The sequence below is a fragment of the Xyrauchen texanus genome, chromosome 24, assembly GCF_025860055.1.
Source record: "Xyrauchen texanus isolate HMW12.3.18 chromosome 24, RBS_HiC_50CHRs, whole genome shotgun sequence".
Taxonomy (NCBI): Eukaryota; Metazoa; Chordata; class Actinopteri; order Cypriniformes; family Catostomidae; genus Xyrauchen; species Xyrauchen texanus.
In genome coordinates this window covers 20,502,989-20,515,234 of record NC_068299.1, presented here as the reverse complement: position 1 = coordinate 20,515,234, position 12,246 = coordinate 20,502,989, and the positions used below count along the sequence as shown (strand labels likewise).

The 12,246-nt window shown below is 41.2% G+C and overlaps 1 protein-coding gene across 1 annotated transcript; it reads right to left on the bottom strand.

Moving 5' to 3' along the window:
* Positions 1–330: 330 nt before the first annotated feature.
* urb2 (URB2 ribosome biogenesis homolog) lies at positions 331–11,009 on the bottom strand. Its single transcript, XM_052089485.1, is given in 15 exon segments — positions 331–432; positions 1,164–1,276; positions 1,279–1,365; positions 1,368–1,404; positions 7,285–7,395; positions 7,594–7,723; positions 7,725–7,734; positions 7,870–8,176; positions 8,178–8,354; positions 8,665–8,747; positions 8,750–9,218; positions 9,221–9,579; positions 10,656–10,721; positions 10,724–10,839; positions 10,993–11,009. Coding segments are annotated over 15 exon segments (2,184 nt in total).
* Between the last annotated feature and the right edge of the window lie 1,237 nt (positions 11,010–12,246).

Genomic DNA, 12,246 nt, shown 5'->3' with positions numbered 1-12,246 from the left:
CTGGCCTGCCTTCTCATAGTGTATCCTGCTGCCATCTTTTCCCCAGGTTAACAACACACACACACACACACACACACACACACACACACCCGGCTGTACACATATTCTAAAAGAAAATGTGATGCATCAGACCAGGCCACCTTCTTCCATTGCTCCATTGTCCAGTTCTGACACTCACATGCCCATTGTAGGCACTTTCAGCAGTGGACGGGGGTCAACATGGGCACTCTGACCGTGTTCTGACACATTTCTATCATGGCCAGCATTACGTTTTTCAACAATTTGTGCTATAGTAGTTCTTCTGTGGGATCGGACCAGACGGGCTAGCCTTCACTCCCCACGTGGATCAATGAGCCTTAAGCGCCCATGACTCTGTCGCCAGTTCACCGGTTGTCCTTCCTTGGACCACTTTTGGTAGGAACTAACCACTACCTGGACAGCCAATGTTATCATGGATTTAATAGAAAGTACCAAAGCAACTTTCCATATACAGTACATTTTCACTCTTATTAAGCACAAATTAAACACCTCTCCAGGGCACTTTCATGTTATCTCATAAAATACATTAGAGAACTGGATTACCCTTTAACGCACACCTATATGCATAAACCTATAAATATATTCCTATTAACATGAGCATTAATAAAAGCATCACAGAGCAGTAACTGAGTGTTACTCTTTCACCATGACTTCGAACATGATAATGGTGCAAAATGAGGCCAAAAAAAAAAGAATAACATTTTTACATTTGTTATGGAAAATAGTCACTCTGATTACATAATGATTTTTATTTAAATCTTTACAAGATTTCAGTCATTGTGTGTTCATATTGTTCAATTAAGGATATATTATTTTCTTGATCTAGGCAACAAGATTAATTTTGCTTTCACTAGTCATGGTATGCTGGGTGTGTTCGTGAAACAATACACTCAAAGCCACATTAATAAAACATTTTTCCAAAGCAACTGCAGATAAACAAATGTCAGGCCCCCATTGAAAAATCTGATAACATCTGGAATTGTTTCTAATTCCACAACCCTTGCGTGATTTGTAAAATAAATTTAAGATGAAGATATAATTCAACTTGAGAAAAGTGTAACACATCAAATGCATAAGTATTATCAGCTTTAAACAATTATTTATCCCAATCCCACTATACTCACCTGAGGGTAGCACAAGATAATTGCAAACAGAGCTTCATGGATGGCCTCAAAAGCAGCATGGTAGTCCTCCAGAGAATAACTGTCAAGAGGCACAAACTGTAGAGTATGTAAAGCATAATGACATGGTGTGGATTTGAGCGGTATGTTTCACTCTGTCGGAGCAGGAAAATCAGAGCTTTGGGGGTTGGTACAGTCAAACACAGGTCAGGGAACGCATCTTGCTGGACTGCTTTATTGAAAACTGAAAATGAGTTTGAAATTCAAGGGTAATTTTCTGACTTTCTCTTTTTTAATGACTATCAAATCGAAACTGCCAACTCATATCTACCTGCTTGCATTTTGGCTAGTAACATATCATTTAAAAACATAAAATATGAAAAAAAGGATGACAATGAGTGATCTTGGACTTTATACAGCCACCTAGGGACATGGCTAAAAAAATCACACAAAAGCAAGTCTTTAGTTACCTATGTCATTGTAGAAATACCATGTACACAAGTGAGTGTCTGATTTCAAGTGGTTTACCAAAATAAAGTAGTATTAATTTCATTAGATGTAAAAATCTTTTTAAAGCATTAGCTCAGCAAAAACATTTAATTATGTTGTCATTTACTGACCCTCATATTGTTCCAAACAGGTTTCACTTACTTTCATGGAACACACAAGGACATGTTAGGCCAAATGTTGGCCAATAGTTCAAAACCTGCAGTTGCTGCACACAATGGTACACTTTGGTGCAAACACAGCTTTCCAATATGTAAAGTCACATTATGCATTAAATAAAAGGACTGACAGCCTCAATCACCATTCACTTTCATTGCATGGGGAAAAAAACACAAACACACAATGAAAGTGAAATTTGACTAAGGCTGTCTGTTTCTGACATTCTACTAAACATCTTTTGTGTTCTACAGAAAAAAGTCAGTCATACAGGTTTGGAACAACATGAGGTTGAGTAAATGATGACAGCATATACAGTTTTAGGTGAACTATCCCTTTAAGTGGAAAAAGTACTATTTAGTACACCTTTAAAGGTTTAAATATGCATTGCACATCTCTTACAAACTGCACATCAAACCTTGAGACCACTGACAAAATATTAATGACAAAAGTGAAGATTACAGAGCTTGTGTTATTTGTGTACTAAAGACAGTTTAGGTGTGTATTGGTGTTAGCAGCATCAGGCAAACAATCTTTTAGTCGCCTTTTTGAACAGCGCTGGTGGTAAGCTCTTTTATGTCAAGTTCTGACAAAGAGAAAAAAGGTGCAATGATAAGTGTAACCTGACAGGAACACACAAAGTCCTTTACTGACTGAACTCAGTGACAAACATAAACAAGACTCAGTAACTTGGCTTTTCCAGAAAGATGAATTTAATAGAAGACAAGAGTGTCAGACCATTCAGCGAGGTACATGCTTTACAAGGCTAGTTGTCAAAGAGTTTGGGGGGTGAGTGGCCAGAGCCAAAACATTTTTTTAATCATTTTGTGAGTGTGAATATATATATATATATTTATTTATTTATTTATTTTTAATTATTATTATTTTTGCTATTTTTTATTTTTTTTTGTCTAAAATTAGAGCGCAAGATTAATCTTTGGCTGGTAAATTTAAAAGTTGCAAGAATAATAGTCTGCCCAACAATATTTTTACCTGACATAAGTGATATGATCAAGTCAATTAAATCAGTCACAACTTGCGTATCTTTTAACAGCATTTACATTTTTTCCACCAGATCTCAACGTGGTAACACAAGTGTGATATATTAACACCAAAATGAGTGTCTAAATGTTTTAAGGAGAGATAGCATTTAAATAAAGACCGCCTAAAATGTTAATTAAAAAGGTGTATCATTTGAGCTGTAAATTGTTTAAAGGAACATTTTAGCATTGGGAATACTGTTCTAGGATCTTGTAAATATTCTTCACAATTATTCAAGTGTTTGGATTTTTTTCTACTGTGTAAAACATCCTTTTATTGCATCCTTACGCACACTATGCAAAAGTTAGAAAGTTAACCAAATTTACATTGTCATGACAGGAGTACTATTGGGTATATCTTTACACACACAAGGTTAAGTGAGCGATACTATCACACTAGTCTCATATTAAAGGTATAGTTCACCCAAAATTTTAAATTAATCATTTACTCACCCAAATTCCATCCCAGATATGTATGAATTTCTTTCTTCTGTTGAACACAACTCAGTAGGTCCCCAAAATGCAAGTGAATGGGTACCAAAATTTATATAAAGCACATAAAGACAGCATAAAAGTAATCCATAAGACTCCAGTGGTTAAATCTATATCTTCAGAAGTGATATGATAGGTGTGGGTGAGAATCAGATATATTTTAAGCCCTTTTTTACTATACATTATCCTCCTTGCCCAGTAGGTGGTGATATGTGTGAATCACGAAAACAAAAGAAGAATGTGAAAGTGAAAGTAGAGATTGATAGTAAAGAAGGACTTAAAAATGTACCCGTTTCTAAACCATACCTATCAAAAATTTTGGTCACATTTACTTGCATTGTATGGACCTACAGAGCTGAAATATTCTTCTATAAATCTTTGCTTGTGTACAGCAGAAGAAAGAATGAATATTCATTTTTGGGTGAACTATTCCTTTAATACACATAATGTTTAACTCACAATGAACCTAGATCAGGGGTGCCCAATTGTCACGATTCCCTTGTTGTCTGCCCTGGGTCTCACTTGTCTTTGTCAGGAACTACACTTCCCATGATCCTCGGCCCTCATCACTGCCAGCCCTGTGTCATTGTGCTCACCTGATTGTAGTTTGTCTTCATCATGTCTCCAGTGTATATAAACCCTGTTTGTTCTCCATTCCCTTGTCGATCGTCGATGTTTTTGGATGCTTGTTTCCGTGCCCTTTGATGTTTATCCTGTCTGTTAAACCTTCGTATGTTTTTCCGTGTTTTTGTTTCTTTCAATAAAGAACCTGCAACTAGATCCTCGCCCCTCGTCTGCCTTCCAGCTCATCATAACAGAACGATCGACCAACAATGGATCTAGCAGGGTTCCTCACGGAGCTGACACAGGCGGACCTGTCTGTCCGGGAGTTCTCACACTTTTTCACCAGCGTGGCCAGTTACACCGGCTGGGATGACCACACTTTAAAGGTGGTGTACCGGTTCGGTGTACCCAAACACCGATGGTGGGAACTTCCGGAGACCGGAGACTGCACCTGGCGGGAGTACATGGGACTCATCTTGGAGGAGTTCGCTGCCGGGGAACCACCTCTCCAGATCCCAGCTCCCGCCTCAGGGCTTTCCTCGCCAACCACGGTGAGTGAGCCAACCCCCACGCCTGCCGTGGTCAATGAACCAGCGCTGCTAACTTTATCCGCCCGGAGGAGGAGGAGGAGAAGAAAGGCCTCTGCTCTCCAGCCTCCGCTAACCACGGCCAACCAGCCAATGCCTGTAGCCTCCGATGTCAGTGAGCCAATGCCTGTAGCCTCCGATGTCCCTGAGCCAGCACCTGTAGCCTCCGATGTCCCTGAGCCAGCACCTGTAGCCTCCGATGTCCCTGAGCCAGCGCCTGTGGCCTCGACCGTCCCTGAGCCAGCGCCTGTGGCCTCGACCGTCCCTGAGCCAGCGCCTGTGGCCTCGACCGTCCCTGAGCCAGCGCCTGTGGCCTCGACCGTCCCTGAGCCAGCGCCTGTGGCCTCGACCGTCCCTGAGCCAGCGCCTGTGGCCTCGACCGTCCCTAAGCCAGCGCCTGTGGCCTCGACCGTCCAACAGCCAGTACCTCCCGAGCTTCCCAGAGCTCCGCCTCCCGAGCTTCCCAGAGCTCCGCCTCCCGATCTTCCCAGAGCTCCGCCTCCCGAGCTTTCCAGAGCTCCGCCTCCCGAGCTTTCCAGAGCTCTACCCCCAGAGCCTCCTGCGGCTCCGCCCCCTGAGCCTCCCTTGGCTCCGCCTCGCAAGCCTCTCGAGCCTTCCAGGGCTCCGCCTCTCGAGCCTTCCAGGGCTTCGCTTCTGGAGCGTCCTACGGCGCCACCTCCCTCGGCTCCACCTCCAGAACCTTCCAGACCTCTGCCTCTAGAGCATCCCACGGTGCCACCTCCATCAGCTCCGCCTCCAGAGCCTTCCAGACCTCCGCCTCTAGAGCCTCCTACGGCGCCACCTCCATCGGCTCCGCCTCTAGAGCCTCCTACGGTGCCACCTCCATCGACTCCGCTTCCAGAGCCTTCCAGGTCTCTGCCTCTAGAGCCTCCTACGGCGCCACCTCCATCGGCTCCGCCTCTAGAGCCTCCTACGGTGCCACCTCCATCGACTCCGCTTCCAGAGCCTTCCAGGTCTCTGCCTCTAGAGCCTCCTACGGCGCCTACTTCCACGCCTCCGCCTGCAACGGCTCCACCTCCCACGGTTCGTCCTCCTGACCCTGTCCTTGCCCTGTGGCCACCTTCCAGGCCTCCTGAACCTGTCCTTGCCCTGTGGCCAGCTCCCAGGCCTCCTGAACCTGTCCCTGTCCTAGGGCCACCTCCCAGGCTTCCTGTCCCTGTCCTGTGGTCGCCTCCCAGGCCTCCTGAACCTGTCCCCATCCTGTGGCCGCCTCCCAGGCCTCCTGAACCTACCCCCCGTGCCTCCTTGGACTGCCTGTCTGCCCCCCGTGCCTCCTTGGACTGCCTGTCTGCCCCCCGTAACTCCTTGGACTGCCTGTCTGCTCTCTGTGTCTCCTTGGACTGCCTGTCTGCTCTCTGTGTCTCCTTGGACGGCCTGTCTGCTCTCTGTGCCCCCTTGGACTGCCTGTCTTGTGCCACTTTGGTCTGTCTGTTTGCCCCTTGTGCTCCCTTGGTCTGTCTGTTTGCCCCTTGTGCTCCCTTGGTCTGTCTGTTTGCCCCTTGTGCTTCCTTGGTCTGTCTGTTTGCCCCTTGTCTCCTCTTTAGCCACTCCTTTGAGGGGGGGTTATGTAACGATTCCCTTGTTGTCTGCCTGGGTCTCACTTGTCTTTGTCAGGAACTACACTTCCCATGATCCTCGGCCCTCATCACTGCCAGCCCTGTGTCATTGTGCTCACCTGATTGTAGTTTGTCTTCATCATGTCTCCAGTGTATATAAACCCTGTTTGTTCTCCAGTCCCTTGTCGATCGTCGATGTTTTTGGATGCTTGTTTCCGTGCCCTTTGATGTTTATCCTGTCTGTTAAACCTTCGTATGTTTTTCCGTGTTTTTGTTTCTTTCAATAAAGAACCTGCAACTAGATCCTCGCCCCTCGTCTGCCTTCCAGCTCATCATAACACCAATACGTCGATCGCGATCTACCAGTCGACCGCAAAGGCAATGCTGGTAGATCGCACGAAATTTAAATGTGCTTTCGTTAAATTTTAATTAAAATAAATAAATATATAATGTCTTTCCTTCTTTTAGTTTCTGTCTGACATGCACTTGACGAGTACATTTTGACCAGGCGAGATTTTTGTTTATTCAGTTGCCATGACAACTAGGTTCAGGGCTTCTGAGAACAGAGCGTGAAATTGCGAAGCTAGCAGTGTTTGAGACTAGCTACCAGCAGCTACTGCCCGGATTATGCAAAACTGTCTGATTCCATTCAGTGCAAATTATCAGAACAAGGTAAATGCCCTGGCTATTGTAATCTATTGTGCTGTAGGTGTTTTTGGGTTTAGTGTTAGAATGATATCAACATTGAACATTATTACATATATATATATATTTTTTTTATTAATTACAAGATTAATTCCATGTAGGGATACATGCAGTAGTCCCAACAAGCATTTAAAAAAAAAATTAAACTGTGATTTTTTTTTTAGTAAGTAGATCTTATTGAGTTGGCCATTTAAAAGTAGAACATCATGCAAAAAAGTGTGGGCAGCCCTGACCTAGATCATTGAAAGTTCTTGTGGAGACAAATTGAAGGAGGTATTAGCTGTCAAGCATCCTATTCGAATTATTCCAGTTGAAGTCCTGTGCTCTGAGACACCGAAATAACAATGCTAATGCAGATGCTCATGACAAAATAGGATATTATGATATTCCATCCACTTTAAGATTGAAAAGCAAAATGCAATAAAAAAAAAACTAGCACAACAGAAAAGCAAGCATGAAATAAATTAATTCAAACTGAAAGCAGGTATTGAAATACAATGAGAGTAGATATGAATTGCGGAGCGATGAGCCAAAATGCTTTTGAGCAATGCTCTGGAAACTGACAGCAGGTGAGAAGCTTTGTTACAGTCACAGCTAACAGAACCTCCTGTGAAGAACAAGAGGTTAAACAAAAACAAGATGTCATCAGTGCACAATACAATATGCTAAGAGAAACAGCAGCATAATAGAAAGTGAAAATGGAAAACAATATTGTTGACCACAAATCTAACAATCTATGAAAAAAAATCAAAACAATCTACAGATTTATTAATGTATAAGATAGGGAATATTACAGTGTGGTGACCACCTTCAATGCCAAAAGCCCCTCTCTGAGCATCAGCAGTAATAGATGGAACTGCTCTTGAGAACAGTTGGCTACCAGCTGATCAAGAAGCTTCTTTACTGGCCCCTCAAGCTTCTTCACCTCTGACAGACATCCAAATCCCTGAAGAAATGATTGACAGACTGTTTTCAGAACAAGTAAGCAGAGGATTCACAAAATTGCTAGCTAATCTGCCATCAATTTATTAAATGTTAAACAAATGTTAAATTGAAGTTTTAAAGTCCAAAGTGATCGTACCTGATAGCAGAGCACGGACACTGCAAAATCTCATCAAATCTCTCAGATCAGCTGCTTTGGTCCTTTCAGCAGTCATATAGAATACAGAGAGATAGCAGATTGAGGAAATAAGGAAGTACATTGGGTGAGGTGATGGATACAGTTCCTTTAAGATCTGCTGGCAAAAGCTCCGGTAGAATGACATGCGGGATATTCTCTCCTTCCCGTGGTCCTCAGAACCACTCTGAAACAGGTGGGAAACTCTTGCTAGCACACTCCTGATCATGACTGTCATCATTTCAATAGAGAAGGACCGCCTGAGAAGACCATACACTTCCTTTGCCAATAAGCACAGCCTGGATGGATGGCTCCATCACAGAAGTGGCCTCTTCTATCAAATAAGTCATAGTTTCATCCAACTGTTTGTTCTTCCCCAGGGTTGCGATCATTTCATTGCAAAGTGTGCTCAAAGTTACCAGATGGATTTGTAATCAGCAGAGATCCCCCTTAGATTACCCCACTGTGACTCCGGTAACCATGAAAGAGGTAAACTTGTCCAGACTGAGTTTGAGATTGAGATTGATACACTTTACCATTGCTGAGAACATTTCAGGGAGCTTGAAAAGAACTGGAGTCTCAAGTAGATGTCTGGATATTGAGGAGACATTAAAGTATGCAAGCTCTGAAGCAAAAACTTCAATATGAAGTCTGCTAAATCAGATATGTTGTTCTGTTCAAGATAAGGGATGATTATTGGAAGGTTGGAGGTTATAAGAAACCAGTGAGCTGCCATATAAGTCTCTGTCTTAACACTACAAAGCTGGAGATCCCAGATCTGAGACAATGGTACTAGGCTGGGATGCCCATCTGCGTACTGTTAAATAAAAGCAGAGTCAGATCCTGTAGAAATTGAACTGCACTTCTCCATGTTGTATTCTGTCTATAGCCACATTATAGATATTGCCAGCCAAACAGGAGTTCAGAAGATTCTCCAGAGTGAGTAAAGCGAGACGCCAGTTGGATGCACTGAACGCCTCCTTGATATCAAGCTCAACTGTGAAGCCTAAAGCGATAATGAGCTTAGTCATGAGATGGAGTTCCACTTGCGTGTTCTCTCCCCTATTGCAAAATGAATCAAGGGAAAATGTAAAGAACACAGCAACAGAGTTCATTTTAACACCATAAAATAATGCTGCCTCCTCATCATTATCTCTTGGGACACAAAGTTTTGATGACTTGCCCGTATGGCTCTTTTTGACACAAGATTCATCTTCTGATGGCAAAACTTCTTCCTTTCTTCCATCTACTTTGCTTCGGATTTCCTTGTTCAGATTCTGTCTAATCTTAACATCTTCCTTCTCAGTCCAAATCGCTCATGTTCGGTAGGTGTCTTAAGCAGGAACAGAGGCTGAAGAACGTTTGCCATTACCTGGGAAAACGCTCAGTTGGAGTTGGCCTGCTGTTTAGTAAGGTAAGTGCTGAGATCAAGGAGGAGAACCTCAAAGACATAGAGTGAGAGAGGCTCATCAGATATTTGTTCCCTGAGCTGAGTGCTGGCCAGGTTAGAGAGTTGAGCTAAGAGCTCCACCAACAATTAATACTTAGCAGTGTAGGTCACAGGGAGGACTGGAGAGGTCAAGATGCCATGGCAACAACTCAGAACAGTGTGGAGAGTCACAGAGTTCAGCCCTGAAGTACATTTCAAAATTCTTTCATTGATAATCTGAGATAAAATTAAATGAATAAAATAAATGCAATGGTGTTTAACATTTTTCAATACCTGTAAATTGCAGTAAATTTGGTATGGTTGTGTTTATGAGATAATAAAATAAATAAGTTTGGACTTTTGGATGAATACCCCTATTTTAGTTCAATGACTTTATAACAATGCTTTCTGTATCATTGCAGTTTGTTACTATTTAATTTAAAGAGGAAACAAAAGAGAATAATACAAACAGAAGTGATAAATCCAAGGTGAAAAAAACAATACAAGAACTGCTGCCATACCAAATATAAATTCAATAGAGTAGAATGATTAAGTAGAAGTGGAGAAAGAACAGTGGGAAGGTTTTGTTTTTTTAATCATGTTTTTATCATCTTTGCCAATTTATATGTGAAATAAATCAGCCGTGTTAATCAAGTGCACTTGGAAGAGGTGTGTCTTTCATTGTTTCAAAGGTTTCATGACATGCCTTTTTAATTATTTTAATAGGTTCCTTTATTTAATATCATTTTACACCCTCATTCTGACCCTCTGTCAGAAATGGTCGGCTTTGGTGCTGCTTCTCCTTTTAAGACTTGACTGTAAATGGCCACAGTTATGATTGGTTCTCTGCTCTTCACTGACCTGCTCTTTCCTTGCCATCTCACTGCTCACCACTACTGGGCAGGGCTACGGAAGTAATAAGGTAAAGTAGGTGTTGATGTGTTGCTGAGGTGGTGGTCAGATGCAAGTGTATACCACAATGTGACTGATGTCCCTTTGTGGTATACACTTGCATCTGACCACCGCCACAATGTAGAGGAAGTCGAGAATGTGTCATTTTGGCAGCTTGGTTTCAACAAATGCTCATTTTGCAGTGAGGAGGACGTTTTGAGTTCTGAAACATACTATACGTTTTATAGTACAATGACCTCTTAGATGTTAAAAGACAAAGAAAAATTTTATTTCTCATGTCATGAATTCCGTTTTTCGGGTAAAGGTTGAAAATTCATTCAACCACAAAGGGACATGTTAGTTGAGATTGTTTACAAATGTAATTGTAATTTGAATGTAAAATTGAATTTACCTGTGCTATTAAATTTACCTGTGAGATGAAGGCTGATGGTCTTTCCCTGACTTAACACATTATGAAGCTTCCTGCTGTGAAGATATCATCTAGGTAGGTCCATAAACCCTCCTCCACCTCTGCTTTGTTTTTGTAAAAACCAGTGAGAGCATGACTTGTCCAGTCAAAAAGAACCCACGATGAGAAAACAAAAAATAATTTGCTCACAAATAAAGGAGACAAAAAAATATAACAAAACATTTGCTAGATATCTCCAGTTAAAATACGGTCTTGAATCTATATTTTCATATAGAAGATTTAATTGACCTGCTCTTTATAGGAAGAAGGAACTGTGTTTATCCATTTTATTCTTTACCATGCCACAAGTGACATTAAAGTCACACTAAGCTAGTGTGATTCTAGCCAACTAGAAAGTATAAAGCAGAAGCAAATCATTATTAGTTCTTAGGCAGATAGAGTTTTGTGCTTCAAAAACATTATGAAGGCAATAATTAAATTAACAGGCACGACTTAAACTGCCATTTTAAAAAAGGTACTGTGTAACACTGCAGGATAATGTGACAACAATTGCAGTTAAATTGCAAATCCAGGTTCAACGCAACACTAACTAAATTCCAGAGACTGAACTCATTCTGTAGGCTGTGTAATTATTTTAACAAGCAAGTTTGCCTGCCAGCCTGTCAGCCCCAATCTAATCGCATAGCAAAACAAGCTCAAGAAAGCAATGGACTATAGTTTAATAGAATAATAATCAGCAACTGTTTATATTTAAGTACAACTTTGAAAATACTAACAATCGCATCACACATGTGTTTTCGTTACGGAGGCAGAAAGACCTATAACCTCTACACTTTAACCCCAGACAGCAATAATCAAGAAGAGCTCAAACGCTTGAGGAAGAAGGATCTGAAATTGACATTGCACAACATTGCGTTAAGAACAGTTTTACATAGTATCGAGAAAGTTGGTTTACTATCGTGCAGATATAAATTAATATAGGAGAAAGATAGCCATACATTTCAAGATGTCCTTAAAGGAACATTTCGGGTTCAATACGCTCAATCGACAGCATTATGGCATAATGTTGATTACCATAAAAATAATTTAGACTCGTCCCCTCTTTTCTTAAAAACAAACATAAAATCGAGGTTACAGTGTGGCACTTACAATTTTGGAAGAGAATGTGGCCAATTTTTGAACGTTAAAATACTCAAGATATAAAGGATATGCGTGTAAACATGATTTTAGTGTGATCACTTACTAACCTTTTCTGTGTAAAGTTATACCAATACGATGTAACGTCAACAAATCCTAAAACGACCGTAAAAAATGACTATTTAAACAAATTAACAGTTCAAATAATACACACGTTTTAACAGAAAAATTAACGCAAGTGATTTTACAGAATTAAATGCTTTACATTTCTGTGTTTAAACCAAAGTCTTTCTTTTTCTTCTTCTTTTGTTTTAAACTGCATATTAACATACATAACAGCAAGAGACAATTCCACATAATCAACATTAAGTAATTTCCATCTCAGGTACAAAGGATTCAGTTATTCAAATAATAAGATATATAAAAATGAAACAAATAAAAATAATAATGCCAG